The sequence below is a fragment of the Anomaloglossus baeobatrachus genome, chromosome 1 (assembly GCF_048569485.1).
Source record: "Anomaloglossus baeobatrachus isolate aAnoBae1 chromosome 1, aAnoBae1.hap1, whole genome shotgun sequence".
NCBI lineage: Eukaryota > Metazoa > Chordata > Amphibia > Anura > Aromobatidae > Anomaloglossus > Anomaloglossus baeobatrachus.
In genome coordinates, this window is record NC_134353.1 from 527120538 (window position 1) to 527140507 (window position 19970).

The 19970-nt window shown below is 45.3% G+C and overlaps 1 protein-coding gene across 4 annotated transcripts in view; it reads left to right on the forward strand.

Moving 5' to 3' along the window:
• Positions 1 to 1892: 1892 nt before the first annotated feature.
• HACD4 (3-hydroxyacyl-CoA dehydratase 4) overlaps positions 1893 to 19970 on the forward strand; it is a 37156-nt gene continuing 19078 nt past the window's right edge. The window contains exons 1-4 of one of the 4 annotated variants that reach the window (XM_075339047.1): positions 1893 to 2161; positions 6012 to 6114; positions 13284 to 13411; positions 13808 to 13920. In XM_075339047.1, the coding sequence (XP_075195162.1) occupies positions 6018 to 6114; positions 13284 to 13411; positions 13808 to 13920 (338 nt within the window). In that variant the 5' untranslated portion in view covers positions 1893 to 2161; positions 6012 to 6017. Of the gene's footprint in view, positions 2162 to 6011; positions 6115 to 11129; positions 11219 to 13283; positions 13412 to 13807; positions 13921 to 19970 lie in introns of those variants that run through there. The other 3 variants (XM_075339039.1, XM_075339056.1, XM_075339064.1) reach the window with 3 other exon arrangements.

Sequence of the window (19970 nt, forward strand, 5' to 3'; positions counted from 1 at the left end):
TGCTCAGTGCATGCTCCACTTCCACTTCACTGTCTACACTTCAAAGCCTGAACTTGATCTACTGTGTTCCTGCCTCTGACACCTCAGGACCCCTAGGTGGACGTTCTCATCCGCCTGATCCCGCCCACTGGTGTGCCCTTATTATCATGAGGGGGTGGCTAGGGTTTAATGGCTGTGTGTTATACCTAAGTGGGTTTGATGGTAGCAAGGAGAATGTACACCTTTGTGACTACCTGGTTTTGCCAGGGCGTCACCCAAAAACTTGTATTTATCAATAAAAGTGTAAAAACATATGAAATGCTTATACTTGGTGCTACAGTAACACATAGAAACATCTGACTTAAAGATGTAAAAACACTGAAGCAGCAAACTTTGCCAAAACCAAAGTGTGTGTCAGTTTAAAAAAATTGAGCTACAAATGTTCAGGTCTGATAAATCTGGCCGAAGTATTGGTCATGGAAAAATAAAAAAAAACCCCAACATATAGGCCAAGTAATTATGTACAAAAGCATAGAACTTGGAGTGCAGCAGATTTTCTGGACTGGGGAGTTAAAACGTGAAACATTTGGATACAACAAAAATGTTGCGGGTGTGTCACACTTGACAGATAGTCCTGTGGTGTCTAGCTGTAGTACGTTGCAGCGTTTGGCTGCACAAGTTGCTCCCTGACATTCTTTGCTTGGGGTAATCCCTTTCCCTTTATGACCCTGCTGAGTTCCTCACCTTTCAGCTATTAATCATTAGTACTTCCCTTTGTGTGCTTAAATACCCCCATTGCCCCTGGATCTGTGCTGGTGATAGACTTAAAACCTATACGAGCTTTGGATGCAAGCTGCTGGCTTGCACTCATCTAAAGAAACATTTTTGTTTTTTGCTTGACTTCTCCCTGAGTCATTTGGAGATAAGTTGTTCATATGCTTTCCCCCAGTATCTCTTATAGTGCTTAGTCTTTTTGACTAAGTGATCATCCCACCTGTTCCCTACCTAGGACCCATTTCTAGGGTCAGGTATCCTGCACGGCGCATAGGTGCGGAATCTATCTAGGGTGGTAAGCTAAGCCAGGGTCCAGCGATAGGCTTGGTCAGGAGTAACTATCCCCTCTTTCCTAGACACAGGGCTTCCCTTTCACCATTTGCTTGGTACTTCCCCATACCAAGCGTGACAAGAAGGTAGTTTGTTTACTGATAAGGCTGAACAATGACACAACAATGATTGTCTGCAGGCAACAGTGAAGCCTGGTGTAGGCTTCTTCCGAGATTGGGGCTGCATTTCAACAAATGGAGTCAAGATTAATGTCCTCAATGCTGAGAACTATAGGAAGATATTTATCCATCACACAAATCCATCAGAGAGGTGTCCATATTTATTCTTCAGCAAGACAACATCCATTACATAAAGTCAATGTCATTAAGAACTATTGTCAGTGTAACGAACACGCAAGTAGTCCTGAAAGTAATGATATGGCCCCCCACCGAGCCCTGGTATCAACATCATGGAGTCTGGCTGGGGTTACATTGAAACATTCATGCTGTTTTGAAGGAAAAGCGTAGTCACACTAAACATTGTTTAACCCTAGAACGCATACCTGGGGCCTCGCAGGCCTGCTAGGTCATTTGTTTTCTATGGTAGATTGAATTGCTTGCGCGTTCTAGGGTTAATGTAGATTCCTCCCTTGTTCAGACACTAGAAATCAGCATACCATTTTATTTAAAAGCTGTTCTTTTAGGGGAACAGATAATTTTGTTGTTTCTGTTGCATCCAGCCGCCACTATCAACTGTATTTATATTGATAACGCTGTAACGTTTCCGGATCACTATGTAGAGAAGGAAACATTAAACTCAAGTCGCTTGAACACGAGCACAAAAAGAGGGAAAGGAAAGTAGGAGGGAGCTGAGCATGCTGCATGGGCGTCTCTCCCTCACCCAGCACCAGAAGAACAGGGTAGGTTTGAGAAGATTCGCACTTTACTCTTCAGATCTCTGAAATCTAGCCTTTACATTATAAAGCAATGGAGGAGGCGACTCCAATCCGTAGGAAATGAAGGGCACATACTTATAAAGAAATCCCATCTGCACATTGATATCTTGGAAGTGAGATCTCAGGGAACAGAGCACCTCTTGACAAGAAACTCTGCGGAACAGCTTGGGATCCTGTTTATAGGTACGCCTGCATAACTTTCTCTTTGTGACAGCTGTAAATAATGAGAAGTGCTTGGAGAGTATTGTTATTTCTAATTTCTCATATATACATTGGATTCAAAGAGTTAAAGGTTTCTATCCAATGTGGCCTAGGTTAACGGATCTTGAAAACAAGAAATAGCTGCAGCTGACAGGCACTTAGCCAAAATAGTTTGGAAAGCAATGCACAGGGTCACTTCCTAGAAGAGGTATTTTCCTTAAACATGTGAACCTGTAACCATGTGTACATTACGGAATACGTTTAATTGAATCCTCTTTGTTACCTAAGCTAAGCTAACACTAATAAAATGTATGTGTAATGCATTACTTTCCAAACTATTTTCCACAGAGGACAAAATATCCCCCATTCTAACCCCACAACTATCCCTATACATTATATTGCTGCTATCTTCTGGAGTACCCCTCAGGTGGTTCCTAAGAACAGAAACATTACTCCAGCTTCACCAATAAGGAAATTTGGCTTATTTTGGAATATGTCTTATTGCACTATGACCTCATCTATACTGAACAAAAATATAAACGCAACACATTTGTTTTTGCTACCATTATTCTTGATTGGAACTCAAAGATCTAACGTACAAGCCCACGATCATTGTTTGCTTTGTTTTGGATGTAGTGTGTTTTCGCTGCGTCCAAAACGCTGCATTGTACAGTACATGCACAGTGGATGGGGTTTCTAGAAATCCCGTGCCCACTGAGCTTGTTGTTTCCACAGCAAACACTGACCTGCGGAGTGTCTTTCCAGACCGCAGCATGTTAATTGTTTGCTGCAGATTCGCATGTGTCCTCCATAGGGAGAACACAAGCGAGAGACCGCAGCGCACTGAACCCTAATCATGGGTACGAGCAGCTGTGGTCTCCTGCAGAGGAGACTCGCGGCCCCGCAGGTCAGGACCGGATGCGACGAGGACGCAGTGTGTCCTAATCGTGGGCACATACCCTAAGACTTTTCCTGTTTACACAAAAGGTCTTTTTCTCATTTATTGTTCACAAATTTTCATAAATCTTTGTTAGTGAGCACTTTTCCTTTGTGGAGATAATTCCATCCACCTCACAGGTGTGGCATATCAAGATGCTGATTAGACAGCATGAATAAGGTGTGCCTTAAGCTGGTGTCACACTAAACGACAGCGACAACGACGTCGCTGTTACGTCACCATTTTCGGTGACGTAACAGCGACCTTGTAAGTCGCTGTTATGATCGCTGCTTAGCTGTCAAACACAGCAGAAGCAGCGATCATAAGGTCGCTGTGCTACATGTTCAGAGAGCAGGGAGCCGCGCTTAGCGCTGGCTCCTTGCTCTCCTGCAGCACACATCGGGTTAATTAACCCGATGTGTGCTGCAGCTACATGTCACAGTTCAGAGAGCAGGGAGCCGCGCTTAGCGCTGGCTCCTTGCTCTCCTGCAGCACACATCGGGTTAATTAACCCGATGTGTGCTGCAGCTACATGTCACAGTTCAGAGAGCAGGGAGCCGCGCACACTGCTTAGCGCTGGCTCCTTGCTCTCCTTGCTACAGTATGCATCGGGTTAATTACCCGATGCATACTGCAGCCACATGTCACAGTGCAGGAGCCGGCACTGGCAGCAAGAGCGGAGGCTGGTAACCAGCGTAAACATCGGGTAACCAGGGAAAGGTCTTCCCTTGGTTACCCGATGTTTACGCTGGTTACAGCTTACCGCAGCTGCCAGTGCCGGCTCCTGATCGCTTCATTTCGTCGCTCTCTCGCTGTCACACACAGCGATGTGTGTGTCACAGCGGGAGAGTGACGACCAAAAAATGAAGCTGGACATTCAGCAACGACCGGCGACCTCACAGCAGGGGCCAGGTCGTTGCTGGATGTCACACACAGCGACAGCGACGGGACGTCGCTGCAACGTCACAGAAAATGGTGACGTAGCAGCGACGTCGTTGTCGTCGTCGTTATGTGTGACACCAGCTTTAGGCTGGCCACAACAAAAGGCCACTTTAAAATGTGCAGTTTCACAGTATCGGTTGGGCGGGCTAGAAAACCAGTCATTAACTGGCGAGACAACCATTTGCCAGTCTGCCATTTACCCTATACAGTAAAAACTGGTGTCATCCATAAAGCAAACACCTATCCAACATGCCACACGTCATCGAATGTGAGCATTTGCCCAATCAAGTCAGTTATGATGACAAACTGTAGTCAGGTGGAGACCCTGATGAGGATGATGACCATGGAGAGGAGTCAAACTGGGACAGTTTATGCAGAAACCTCTTGATTATGCAAACCGTTTATTGCAGCAGCTGTCCAGGTGGCCGATATTAGACAATCTTGGAGGTCAAGATGCTGGAGTGGGAAGTCCTGGGCTGGTGTGGTTACAGGTGATCTGCGGTTATGAGGCCGATTGGATGTACTGCCAAAATCTCTGAAACGCCTTTGGAGGCAGCTTATGGTAGAGAAATGAAGATTTAATTCATGGGCAACAGCTCTGGTGGACATTCCTTCAGTCAGCAAACCAATTTACATGCTTCCTCAAAACTTGCGACATGTAGCATTTTGCTGTGAGATAAAACTGCACATTTTAGAGTGGCCTTTTATTGCGGCCAGCCTAAGGCACACCTGTGCAATAATCACGCTGTGTAATCAGCATCTTGATATGGCACACCTGTGAGATGGGTGGATCATCTCGGCAATGGAGAAGTGCTCACTAACAGATTTAGACAAATGTAAACAATATTTGAGGCAAAAAGATGTTTTATGTTCATAGAAAAAGTCTTAGATCTTTGAGTTCAGCTCATGATAAGTGGGAGCAAAAACAAAAGAGTTGTGTTCATATTTTTGTTCAGTTTATATAAGATCCAGGGGAAAAAAACAGCTGACACTCAACAGGATTAGGTCAGCAGGCAGTTAAAACAGAGTTTTTGATAAGACTAGAAAGAATATGGTAAGCAGTGAGTAAATGACTTTTGCCTGTTTCATGTCGTGCTCATATCAAGGACACTTATTAAGCCTGCTTTGCACCTTTCAATTTCGCATACGATATCGTATGCGATGTGACCCGCCCCCATCGTATATGCGGCACGTTAAATTTTTTGACCGTGCCGCACAATCGATTAAAAGCTGTCACACGCACTTATCCGTCCATACGACCTCGCTGTGGGCGGCGAACATCCACTTCCTGGAGTGGGAGGGACGTTCGGCGTCACAGCGACGTCACGCAGCAGCCGGCCAATAGAAGCGGAGGGGCGGAGATGAGCGGGACATAAACATCCCGCCCACCTCCTTCCTTCCGCATTGTCGGTGGGGTGGGAGCCGCGGACGGAGGTAAGCTGTCGTTCAATGTTCCCAGGGTTTCACACACTGCGATGTGTGCTGCCTCGGGAACATTGCACAACCGCACGTTCAATTTGTGAGGAATGAACGACGTGTATGCGATGAACGGATTTTCGTTCAATCGCAATTGCATGGAGGTTTTACATGCTACAAACATACTTACGATGCCGGATGTGCGTCACTTACGACGTGACCCCACCGACACATCGTAAGATTTATTGTAGAATGTAAAGCGCCCTTTAGCTGCACGGCTTGTTTCACTATTTCAAAGGTCACAACACCAGTGCCAAATTATTTTGGTGGCAATTACAGTGGTCAGTTTACATTTATTCCTGACATTAAAGGGTATGAAGGGAAGAAACTCTCAAGTGGCACATGTCAATGCCTCACAGTAGTTGTGATATTTTAATAAAGGACAATGAAAGTCACAATGGCAAATGGATAACAAGAAATGTAAGACATTGGTACACAACTCATAGAAACCTTACCGTTGTTTTCTGCCTTTGCAAGCCCAGGATGAAGACTTATCTTTCTGTTTATTACCTCATACAATTCTGTGGCCATTCATGGATTTTCAGCAATATGACAGCCAGGTTGCTTTTCTTTGGAAAAGGTATGTAAAGTTCTATTCAAGTGACATCATAAATATTTGCATTAAAATGTTATGTTTGCCATCACATTCTCCAATATAGAACAAGCAGAACTAATAAAGCGTACTTGTTTAGAAGATGCTGACAAAAGCTTTACCAACATAAATGAACACATGTCGCTCATATTACTTTAGATGTAATGGTTTTCACAATATAGTGGTTTTCTACCATATTATTGTGTAAAACAATGTGAAATACAAAACCCCAGAATATTCTGTACAGTATAGTACACATTGGAGATATTATACAGAGGAGCAGTGTGTGGGGGAATATTATACAGAGGAGCAGTGTCTGTGTGTGAGGGGGATATACAGATGAGCAGTGTTGGGGGGATATGATACAGAGGAGCAGTGTGTGGAGGGATATGATACAGAGGAGCAGTGTGGGGGAATATTATACAGAGGAGCAGTGTGTGTGTGAGGGGGATATACAGAGGAGCAGTGTGTGGGGGGGATATGATACAGAGGAGCAGTGTGTGGAGGGATATGATACAGAGGAGCAGTGTGTGGGGGGATATTATACATAGGAGCAGTGTGTGGGGGGATATTATACATAGGAGCAGTGTGTGGGGGATATTATACAGAGGAGCAGTGTGTGTGAGGGATGTAATACAGAGGAGCAGTGTGTGTGGGGGTGTTATACAGAGGAGCAGTGTGTGTGTGGGGGGATAATATACATAGGAACATAGGAGCAGTGCATGTGGGGGGATATTACACACAGAAGAGCAGTGTGTGGGGGGATGTTATACAGAGAAGCAGTGCGTGTGTAGGGATATTATTCAGAGGAGCAGTAACACTTTTGGCTATGACTGTGTACGTGTGTGTACGTGTGTGTGTGTGTGTGTGTGTGTGTGTGAGGGGGATATACAGAGGAGCAGTGTGTGGAGGGATATGATACAGAGAAGAAGTGTTTGGGGGAATATTATACAGAGGAGCAGTGTGTGTGTGAGGGGGATATACAGAGGAGCAGTGTGTGGGGGGATATGATACAAAGGAGCAGTATGTGAAGGGATATGATACAGAGCAGCAGTGTGTGGGGGGATATTATACATAGGAGCAGTGTGTGGGGGGATATTATACAGAGGAGCAGTGTGTGTGAGGGATGTAATACAGAGGAGCAGTGTGTGTGGGGGTGTTATACAGAGGAGCAGTGTGTGTGTGGGGGGATAATATACATAGGAACATAGGAGCAGTGCATGTGGGGGGATATTACACAGAGGAGCAGTGTGTGGGGGGATGTTATACAGAGAAGCAGTGCGTGTGTAGGGATATTATACAGAGAAGCAGTAACACTTTTGGCTATGACTGTGTACGTGCGTGTACGTGTGTGTGTGTGTGTGTGTGTGTATATATATATATATATACTGTATGTATATATATATATATATATACATATATATATATATATATATATATATATATATATACACACACACACACACACACACACACACACACACACACACACACATTTTTCCAAGAATGGCAATAAGACTGTGGAAGGTTTAAGAGGTGGAGGTGGAGCTGGGATGGAGCCTGGGCAGAGTCTCAAGGGGGCCCTGAAAATGTTGCCAGTATGGGGCCCTGAAATTCCTCATGGCGGCCCTGTGCATAGAATGCTATGTGTTCCCTGAGCTTTACATTACATACATATTACTATTATTAGGAGTTCTACCATCTTATTTAATCAGGATAGTATATGATAGTAAGAGAAACACAGAGCATGTTTACATATAGCATTTAGAATATTTTCTGTTCAGACCCTCCTATTACTAATACTCCAAGTGTCCTTTTTTAACTTAAAATACACTTCGGCATCTTATTTGTTACTTTTTTCAATTATTTCATGTCTGCCATTAATCCTATGTGTGCACAGCAACACCAGAATGTGGTAGCACTAGTTGGCTAAATATTTAATACAGAGATATGCTTCAGATCTTGTTCTGATCAGTAAAGCCTTTCCTGTATTGAGAAATTACTTCTTGATTCTGAAGAATTTGACCTGATCCTGTTCTTGCCAATAAATACACAGTCTCTGCTCATAGACATAATGTGATCCGAAAAGAGGGAAGGTCCAACTAAACTGGTGTATAGGTTTATTTAATACTTTAGGTAGAAAAATTAAAATGAAAACACATCCTCAGAAATCTGAGACAAAACACATGCTACAATCAATGCCTTGTGAAAGTATTCAACCCTTGGCATTTTTCATGTTTTGCTCCCCCACAACCTGGAATTTCACCGTGTTTTTGAGGGTTTGCATCAGTTCATGTAAAGAACATGCTCACAACTGAGAACATTTGGTTTTCTTTTTATTGGGAAACAACAAATAGGACAAAATAACTGAAAACTTCACAGTGCATAACTATTCACCCCCCTAAAGTCAGTACTTTGTGGAGCCACTGTTGGCGGCAATAAAAGCTGCCAGTTGCTTTGGATAAGTCTCTATAAGATTTCCAAATCTTGCTGCTTGGATTTTTGCCCATTCCTCAAGGCAAAACTAATCCAGCTCCTTCAAGTTAGATTGTTTCCTCTGATGATCAGCAATCTTCAAGTCTGACCACAGATTCTCAATTGGATTAAGGTCTGGGTTTTGACTAGGCAACTCAAAGACATTTCTACATTTCACCTTAAACCACTTGAGTGGAGCTTTATCAGTATGCTTTGGTCATGGTCTTGTTGGAAGGTGAACCTCTGTCTCAGTCTCAAATAACTGACAGACTGAAAAAGGTTTTGCTTAAGAATATCCCTGTATTTTGCACCATCCATCTTCTCCTCGACTCGGACCATCATCCCCACAGCATGATGCTGCCACTACCATGTTTCACTGTGGGGATGGTGTTCTTGGAGTGATGAGCTGGGTTGGTTTGGTGCCAGACTGTCACACATGGACTTGGGGAAGGTCCAGCACATGACAAGACAGACAGCAAACACGTGGTTCACCACAACCAACAAGGGGTACACTGGGGATCCTTTCACAACGGTGGGCCTTGGCGCTAGGGAAGGGGATGATGGGATACCTCCTGCACTCAGCTGCATCTGCACCCTGCACTCCTAGCAACCCTATACAGGTCCCACACCTATCACTGAGCAGGGTATCTGAAACCCTTGGAAGCCCTGCGATAACCCTGGCTAGTGAGCTGGCAAGTGAGGATTGCTAGTCCCACCGCTGCACTAGAACAACATGAAGGGAAGGTACGACAGACAGGGGAAACAACAAAGGAAAAAGCCCAATTTTATAGCTGCAGTCAGACACCAGGACTGCAGCCTACACCGCTTCCAATGACAAAAGGGCTCAGCAGCTCCTTAAAACTCCAGGCCTAGCTTCAGAATGAATCAGAATAACCGGTGCCCTCTGCTGGGAGATGTGATCATATATAGGGGAAGGGAGCGGTCACCAACTGGAAGCATCTGAGGGCAGGAATTAGAAGCTGCTGGAAAGGAAAACCGACATTAACCCTAGCAGCACCAACAGAAAGGAAAATACATTTAATATGACGAGTGTCAGATGGCAATGTGAGACTCTGACCCAGATCCTGTCACAAGTCTCTAAATGCAGAGAGACGGACCTGACACAGACATAGCATTTACCTTGGTGGCCAAAAAGTTCAATTTTGGTCTCATTTAACCACAGCACCTTCCATACATTTGGGGGGAGTCTCCCACATGTCTTTTGACAAAATCAAAACGAGCCTTCTATTTTTGGCTGTAAGGAAAAAAGCTTTTAGGGAAGGGATCCTGTCAGGTCCAATATGCAGAACCATGAGCAGTTCTAGGTGCATATTGCTAATCCCTGCCTAACCATCCCTGTACACACTAGCATAGATAAAGAGATTGTTAGAAAAAGTATTTCTAAAGATCTTTTATCATATACTAATGAGTGAGGTGACTAGTCCCCTGGGCGTTAGTATGCCCCTGTGGTTGTGCTAACATGCTAATGAATGCGCAGCATCAGAGGATGGTCTCACTCACCTCACCGCTGCCATCGCCGCCCGACACTGGTTTTCGGCTCAGTGCGCATGATCCCGGAGTTTTGGTCATGCGCAGTGCTTCAGTTTGAAGCCGGGACGCGTACACTCGGCTTCATAGTGCGCATGACGGAGACTCCAGGGTATTGCGCACTGAGCCAAAATCCAGGGTCGGGCGGCGATGGCAGCGGAGAGGTGAGAGATCATTGTCTGACGCTGCGCATTCATTAGCATGTTCGCACGCCCACAGGGGCTCACAGGGGCGTGATAACATGCAAATGAGGCTGACTAGCAAGAAAAGCAACGCCCTTGGGACAAGTCCCTGTGCTCATTAACATAAGGTAAACAATCTTTAGGAATACTATTTCTAAAGATCCCTTTATCTATGCTAGTGTATACAGGGACAGTTAGGCAGGGATTAGCAATATGCACCCAGAACTGCTCGTGGTTCAGGGGGCATATTGGACCTGACCGGTTCCCTTTAAATCTGCAGGTATGGGGTTAATCTGCAAGTTTATAGCATTCCGCTGCTGTGCATCTGCTGCATTAAGCGCGCCGCTGCCGTGAGGAAATTAAAGTTATGCCTTTCGGCAGCCTCTGGCTTTAGAGGTGCGGTTATTGGCGCGTTTTCAGTCATCACATAGTGCATAGTGAGTGGCTGCTGTAGCCACGTCCCCAACACTGACTGACAGCTGGATCAGCATTGAATCAGTGCAGAACTGTGCACAGAGTGGTGGCTGAAATCATGCCAGCCGTGCCTCTATGACTGAATGCCTTAGGGCCTGCAGTACACACATCATCATTTCCAAAGAATTCCAACAAGCTGTCACTTTTCCAGCAGCTAGGTGGTTTTAAACACCACATCCTTCTGTTCTAAAATGTTATGATTTTTATAATTGTTTTTCTTTCTTTAAATTGCCAAGAGATATTGATATAATCAACTTTAGTGAAGCAGCTGCTTGTGTTTTTATCTCATTTAATTACTTAACATTACACAAATTGTCTCTTCAGGGAGGAAGGAGATGAACTCTAGTGCCACCTATTGGAAGTAGCAATCCTAAAAGTCAAAAGTGACCCTTTAACAAGCCGTTTCATATGACGTAAGATTTATGCCAGATCAGAACCTCAATTTGCAGACATGGTGTTTCGGGATGATTTCCCTCGTCAGTGCAAAGTATGATATCTGATCTGGCTGAATGAAAAGCTCTACTGGGGTCTAAGGGGAAAACTTTTCTCCTTGCGGAGACTGACAAACCAGGTTTGTCAGTCTCCGCAAGGAGAAAAGTTTTCCTTTTAACATTACACAATGATTTTGTATTAAGCTAATTTCCCACGCTGAGTATTCTGCACCAATTAGCTAAAGCTGTGTTCACACAATGTATTTCGGTATGTTTTTTTAGTGGGTTTTTGCAGAAATGCTACAAAAACATGGCGCTTTTACTCAGTGAACACAGCCTACATAAGGTTAATTGTGTTTTACTTTGCACTGCGGGTATTTGTCCCTTTTCGGTATGTCTTGTTTTAAATAAAACTGTTTTGGAAACTTCCTGTTACATAGCTATGTTAACTCTCAACTGGTGAGGTGGGGTTTGCAACACCCCAGTGAAATTTTGGTCAGCTGGCATTCATTTGAAAAAGCTGGTATAAATCATCATTGTATTACATTTTCCGATACTTGTGGGTGTCAAAAATTTGGTATAATGTTTAATAAATCGCCAGTAAAAAAACTATTATCACAAACGTGATCTTTGCATTTTCTGTAAAAATCAGAGATTTCTTAACACTGGGGTATAGGAAGCCTCACATCACCAGTTGTGTGACAAATCCCACCTCACCAGTTGAGGGTTAAGACTTTATTGATGAAGTAATACAGTCAGGTGTGGGACATAATAAAAACTGTGGAAACAAAATAAAAACACTTGATCATTTTTTACATGTAGAGTTTTGGAATCTCATGCAAATCTATGGAGTAAATGTGCAAAACCCCCCCCCCATATTTACCGAAAGACAGATTGAACTATTGCTGATTTCCAAAATACACCACAAGTTAGTTTACGCTGTGTAAAAAAGAAGTGGGCTGGAGATTGACATAAATATCATTCACTTTGCTGGAACTGTAATATGCTGTTTTTTAGGCATAAAAATATGCAGCTGAGAAAAGCACCACGTGTCAATTTCTGTAGTGTAAAAAACAGCAAACAAAGCATGAAATTTACATAAATCTCATCTACTTTCCTAGAACTGTAAAGGGTACTTTACACGCTGCGATATTGGTACCGATATCGTTAACGAGCGTACCCACCCCCATCGGTTGTGCGACACGGGCAAATCGCTGCCCGTGGCGCACAACATCGCTAACACCTGTCACACGGACTTACCTTCCCTGCGACGTCGCTCTGGCCGGCAATCCGCCTCCTTTCTAAGGGGGCGGTTCGTGCGGCGTCACAGTGACGTCACACGGTAGCCGTCCAATAGCAAAGGAGGAGCGGAGATGAGCGGCTGGAACATGCCGCCCACCTACTTCCTTCCGCATTGCCGGTGGACGCAGGTAGGGAGATGTTTGTCGTTCCTCCGGTGTCACACGTAGAGATATGTGATGCTGCAGGAACGACGAGCAACCATCGGCATGCACCACCAACGATATTATGAAAAGGAGCGACGTGTCAACGATCAGCGATTTTTGACGTTTTGCGATCGTTGATCATCGCTCCTTTTAGTCACACACAACAATATCGTAAACGGCGCTGGATGTGCGTCACGAACACCGTGACCCCGACGATATATCGTTAGATATAAACAACGAACAACATCGTACCTGCAGCAGCAGCAGCGATATTAAGGAAATGAACGACGTGTCAACGAGCAACGATTTTTCACGTTTTTGCGCTCGTTGATCGTCGCTCATTGGCGTCACACGCTGCGATGTCGCTAACGGCGCCGGATGTGCGTCACTAATAACGTGACCCCGACGATATATCGTTAGCGATGTCCCAGCGTGTAAAGCACCCTTAAGACTCTGCATGGTTTGTGGAAACACCGCACTAAATACTTACTTTGGGAAGAGCCCTAGAGTCTTGCCGCCATACTGCTCATCATTTGATGTTTGTCATCTTATAGCTGTAAACTTTATTCTTTTTACACTTCTCTAAAATCTCCTGTGAACAGATTCTTTTGCAGATACATTCTATGTAATCGGACTAGTAATGCAAGTCTGCCAGTTACTCTCTGTCCTGGAGCTACTCCATATTCTAATGCATTTGGAGCAACAATCATTTCTGCCAAAATTTTCTCAGGTAGATATTTAACTATTTAATATGTGTTTGTCTTGCCACATGCCTGCTAACGACACAATTACTGCTCCATACCACCTCTGAACTGCAGCCATAATAGACTGTACTATACAGACAGTGCTTCAGTTTACACAGCTTTGGATGCACTATTTGGTTGCAGTAGTCGAGGTGGGAGATGATGAGGGCATGCACTAGGTTTTCTCTATATCTGAGATCCAAATGTTGGTAAAAAATATAGGAAGATATTTTTTCCGCTATTTTGACACATGGTGGATACGACCCATAAAAGATGTTCTCAAATGTCATATTTTCTCCTGAAAATTGCTCAATTGAGCATTTTTCTAGCTCTAAACTCTAACCTATTAGAAGTGTGTATTCATTCACTGCTCTTCGTTATAGGTAACAGAAAGACTAATCATTTTGTTTCTGGTAATTACCAGCCAAGAAGAAGTGCAGAGTAAATGTATAGTGTGTGTTCTCTTCTTTCTCTGGAATCTGTGGGACGTTATCAGGTAAGAAGATTTATCTCCTGAGGATGTAAAGCATTCTTGTACTGCAACAGAATTTCCTCCCAAGTGTAACCTCTGTTATATTTTAGGCCTCATTCACACTTCAGTATATTTCATCAGTATTTATTGCCAAAATTATCAGTGTCTCCAAAACACAGAACAAGTATCAATCTTTCAATGATAGTTTTTCTCTGTAAGTTCCACTCCTGACTTTGGCATCCAAACACTGAAGCAAATATACGGATATGAGAAGGAAGCCTTACTAGCTGAATAATGAGTTAACTGAGAATCCAAGTGAGCTCCTTTTGACGGGAAACGTTATAACTAATCTTCCTTCATCTGAGCGCTTCACTGTAGCTTTAAGACCACAAAGGTCAACTCAACTCTCATGTGGTTTTATATATATGTAATATGAACGTTTTGTCTTAAATGAAGCCAAAATCACACTTCTCCTTTTTTTTCTCGCCCACAAAAAAATGGTTCATTTTTCATGTGCTGGATTTGATTTCTTGTCTGTGTGTTTGGTTTTCTCCTCCATGTGGCATCTGCACAAAAAACCCTCAAACAATGAAGATTTCTTGAACTTCTTAGTAGGCTGGGGTCAGACGGCCGTATAACTCCGATGAGAATCGCATCGCAGAGGACGGACTGGCTCCGACTCTCCTGACCAGAGCGTGGCAGCTTCATGTATTACTATGTAGCTATCATGCTCGGGTCAGGAGAGCTGCTGGCGGTCCATGCATTTTGATGTGATCGATGTCCGTGTTATACGGCCGTCTGACCCCAGCCTTAGGCCTCCTTTACACGTCCGTGAAAATCACGTTTTTCGCGGACGTGTCAAAAGTGCGTATTGCCCTCCGTGTGCCGTGTTTATGGAACACGTGTGTTCTGTGTGTGTGTTATCCGTGATAACACACGGAGAACAAGAACTTTCTGCTCACCTGTCCCTGGCGTTGCTGTCCGTGGTGCTGATCTTCGGTCTCCGGTCCTGCCGACTCCCCACTGCTGCTGCTTCCGGCCGCAGTGGAGTGAATATACAATGAGCATAATGAGCGGGGGTCGGAAGCAAGTGACAGCAGCGGCAGAGACAGGAGGGCTGGAGAAGCGGAGTACAGAAATTCTTTTTATTTCACAGGCACGTGTGTTTTCTTTGATGCGTGTCATACGGATCACATCCGTGCGGTCCGTGTGCAGTCCATATGACATCCATGATGCCGGAAAAAAACTGACATGTCTACGTGTGGAGCACATGGGCACACGTACGCTCCACACGGTCCATGGCATAACACGCACGTGTGCGAAGACCCAATGATTTTAATGGGTCTATGTGTGCCCGTGTCCATGGCTCATGAGGAAACGGACCAAACACCTACCGGAGACACACACGTGTGAAGGAGGCCTAAGGAAGAGAAGCAGCCATAGAGTTTGTCAGCTTTGCATTGTCTTTAGCATACGTTATCAATAGCATGTAGAGAAGATAAGTTGATAACCAGCATTGTTCCATACTTCATACTATGCAGCCAATTTTACCCTTTATCTAGAAGTAAAACATTTACGACATATTTGGTATAAAGCAGCATAGTTACTGAGGAGGAGTAGCTACAGCTACTGTCAACTGTATTGGTGTGCGGAGAGCGCTGATTGCGTTAAACTCTGCGTTAGAGCCAGGAAACACGCTCTCCCTGCACCACTGCTCTTTGTTCTCTAGTCTGCAGGTTCATTTAGCCCTGCGGTCTAAAGGACAGCAGGGAGACTCATGAACGACCCGGGAATGTGGAGCGGCGTGATGATGTCATCAAGCTGCGACTCTCCATGGTCTGGTGTAATGACATCACCACATTGGCCTTCCAACGCCATGGACCTGTCTGCTGGTGGACTTCTCAGGATCTGTGGGTAGGTGAGTATAAGATGGGTTTTTTGTTTGCTCATGGTGAAATACTGGGGGCTATATTACAGTGTGGGGAAAAATACTGGGGCCATATTATAGTGTGGAGGAAACACTGGGGCCATTTAAACAGTGCGGGAAAATACTGAGGGTTATGATACAGTGTGGTGGGGGGGTTATACTGGGGCCATGATACAGTGTGGGGTTATACTGGGGGCCATATTATAGTGTGGGGGAAATATTGGGTGCCATATTACAGTGTGGGGAAAATACTGAGGGTCATGATGCAGTGTGTGGGTAATACTGGGGGCCATGTTATTGTGTCAGTGGAATACTGGGGGAAATGATACAGTTTAGGGGAATACTGGGTGCCATATTGTAGTGTGGGGGCAATACTAGGGGCCATATTAAAGAGTGGGGGCAATGCTGAAGGCCATATTACAGTGTGGGGAAAATACTGAGGGTCATGATGCAGTGTGGGGGGAATAATGGGCACCATGCTACAGTATGTGGGGAATACTGGGGGCCATGATACAGTGTGGGGGAATACTGGGTGCATATTGCTTTGTGGTGGCCATGATCAGGGCTGCTATCAGGGCTTACAACCATGACTGGTGTATGGGGCCCAGTTAAGAGGGGGAGCCCGGCCGGGCCCGGGGTAATCATGTTTTATTAAGTCCGGGTCCCCCCCTCTTCACAGGGCTACAGCCGCAGCAGAGGGGCCCAGCAGTGTCGCTTCTGCCACTACAGATCGCTAAATTGCATTGCATGCAAATTAGCTACGTGTGCTGGAAGAATCGTCAGTGGGGCAAAGCAAGGCTCTGCGTGCAGCAGTGTGATGAGACCATGGCTCTGCGACTTCACCACACTACTGCACAGTATTGTAGTTACCCCAGACCTGGAGGGGCCCACCCAGAGCTATTGCTACTCAGGGCTGAATTGGAGCAATTCACTGTACGGCTGCTGCATGGGCAGAGGAGAACTAATCAGGGTGCAGGGTGTGTGCGATGAGTAGTGCAGGGTGTGTGAGATATGAGAATGCAGCATGTGTGAGATATGGGGATGCAGCGTGTGTGAGATAGAGCACCACAAAGGAGGTGAACATGAGGGATAACATAAGTGCTCCACTGTGGAGCTGAAGATGTGAGGAACTCTTACAGTAAAGTGTGGGAGGGAGAATAGGGGTGTTCACTCACTATACAAAGTGACGGTGCATAATGGGAGACAGTAAGGACAGTGTGAGGGAAGCAGTATACAAGTGGGCACATTATGGAGGCTGTACAGATGGCGAGAAAGGGTGCACACAGTATTGAGATGGGGCAGTGTGGTCAGTGGCATTGAAGATGTGGACTGTGGAGGCCATTGTTCATATCATAGGTACATTATGTTGCATGGACAGCATATAGGCCATGGTTAATGAGGGTGGTGGTTTGATGTTTTTTTCATAAGGAAAGAGTGTGGCAGCCATAATTCTTGGTGGAGGGATGGTGTAGTGATCAGTATATGAGGGGGACAGTGTGGAGGCCATGTATCATAAGGGAGAGAGTGTGGGGTCACTTTTTAGGCAGGGAGCATAGTGGGGCAAATATTTTTTCAGATGCATAGTATATGGGTTATTTACTCCACAGCATGTGTGTATATTTTTTATTTGGGTGCAATAATGACATGGTTATTTTTTAGGGCATCGCATTGTGATGTGCTGCAGAAGACTGGAGAAGATGGAAGTCTGTGGAGACTAGAGGTGGATGTGAAAAGTCATCATGGTATCTGGACCAGATGAAGAAAAATGGGGTGAGACAAAACCAATCAGAGAAGAAGTCACCAATAAGGTACCGGGATCTAAGGTGCATATATATTGGACAATCGCCGCCTTTAAATGACTGTTGACCGGTTGTTATATGAAACTGATCGGTAGTCATTTAATGGCCAATGACTGCAGATGTGTGAATCCTCATGGGGCGCACCGCATGCTGTCAGGGTTTTCCAGTGACGGTGGTGACAATCATGTGATTCTATATTTGTGATTTGCATACATCTGGCCACATTCCAACCAGACGTGCGTGGCCTTGCTCAGTACACTAGCATCACATGGTAAACCTGTACAATTCCTTTAATATCCTTCTTTGCACATATTAGAACATTATTTTCGGCAGCACATATTTATGCAGGACTATCTGCTGCCGAGAACAATTATATTTAAGCTGCAATCTTATAACTTAGTTTACTGAATGAACGTTTTGCTCGTGCATTGGGTGATTGATGGCCTTGTTTTGTGTAAATGCACCATAAAGACTAAAGGGTACTTTACACCCAACGATATCGCTAATGATATATCGTCGGGGTCACGGTGTTCGTGACACACATCCGGCGCCGTTTGCGATATTGTTGTGTGTGACTAAAAGGAGCGATGATTAACGATCGCAAAACGTCAAAAATCGCTGATCGTTGACACGTCGCTCCTTTTCATAATATCGTTGGTGGTGCATGCCGATGGTTGCTCGTCGTTCCTGCGGCATCACATATCTCTTAAGCCTGCTTTACACGGTACGACCGATTGTGCGATTTCACAATCGATCGTACCCGCCCCCGTCCTTTTTGCGTCACGGGCAAATCGCTGCCCGTGTCGCACAAAGTTAGTAAACCCCGTCACACATACTTAACCTCTCGTGCGACCTCGCTGTGGGCGGCGAACGTCCACTTCCTGGAGTGGGAGGGATGTTCGGCGTCACAGCAACGTCACATGGGCGCCGGCCAATAGAAGCGGAGGGGCGGAGATGACCGGGACGTAAACATCCCGCCCACCTCCTTCCTTCCACATAGAGACGGCGGCGGCCGCGGGTGGCAGGTGAGCTGCTCATCGTTCCCGTGGTGTCACACGGAGCGACGTGTGCTACCACGGAAACGATGGTCAACTAAAGTAAACGATATTATGGAACCTAACGAGCAGTACCCGACTCACGATTTGTGAGCGATACTGCGTCGCTAGGAGGTGTCACACAGGCCGGCATCGCCAGCGATGCCGGATGTGCGTCACAAAAACCGTGACCCCGACGATCTATCGCACGATAGATTGCCTGGTGTAAAGCAGCCTTAAGTGTGACACCGGAGGAACGACAAACATCTCCCTACCTGCGTCCACCGGCAATGAGGAAGGAAGGAGGTGGGCGGCATGTTCCGGCCGCTCATCTCCGCCCCTCCTCTGCTATTGGGCGGCAGCTTAGTGACGCCGCTGTGACGCCGAACGAACCTCCCCCTTAAAGGAGAGATTGTTCGGTGTCTCCAGCGACGTCACTAAGGTATGTGCGTGTGACGCTGCCGCAGCGATCACCCCCATGACGAAACAGCAACGTGGGCGGGTGCTATCACGCACAACAAAACCAGCTATCGCTCGCGATGTCGCAGCGTGTAAAGCACCCTTAAGGCTATGTTCACAAAGCGTTTGATCATTCATTCAGTGGCTCCCTCTAGATGTACATTCCGAGCCCCTGAAATACAGCATTTGAGCGTAGATGCTGGTAAGGCAAATGACTATGACGATGCAGATTGAGTCACCATGTGCTGTGTTGGATATTATTTTCGTCCGTAAGACGATCAAGGAATCGTCTTATTGGCTCCAAATTTATTTTGCAGCAGGACAACGAGACCAAACTTACCGCCAATGTCTTTAAAGGGGTTGTCCAGACTTGGAACAAGAGTCTGCATTCGCTTTATGTGACTGCCAAATCGTGACCGCTTGTGGTGTGCATGCCATTATGATTTTCTGATGCAGGAAAGTGGTGAATCCAGTAACGCACATGACCGTGAGTATGCAAATCACATGTATGAGGTCATGTGACCACCAGTTTGCACAGGGAATCGTGATAGTGTGCATACCACACTCTGTACAATTTGTCAGTCTGCAGTCACATAAAGTCTGTGTCTTGTTGCTCGCCTCAGCTACGGTTATATGGCTGAAAATTATTTCTGACATCACACTGTGACTTTGTCTGCACCATTAATGCGAATGAGCCAGTCAGTACAGTATGGGCACATCAACATAAAAGTGACATTAATATTTTGTAGATCCTCCTTTTGCAAAAATAACAGCCTCTAGTCGCTTCCTGTAGCTTTTAATGAGTTCCTGGATCCTGGATGAAGGTATATTTGACCATTCCTGTTTACAAAACAA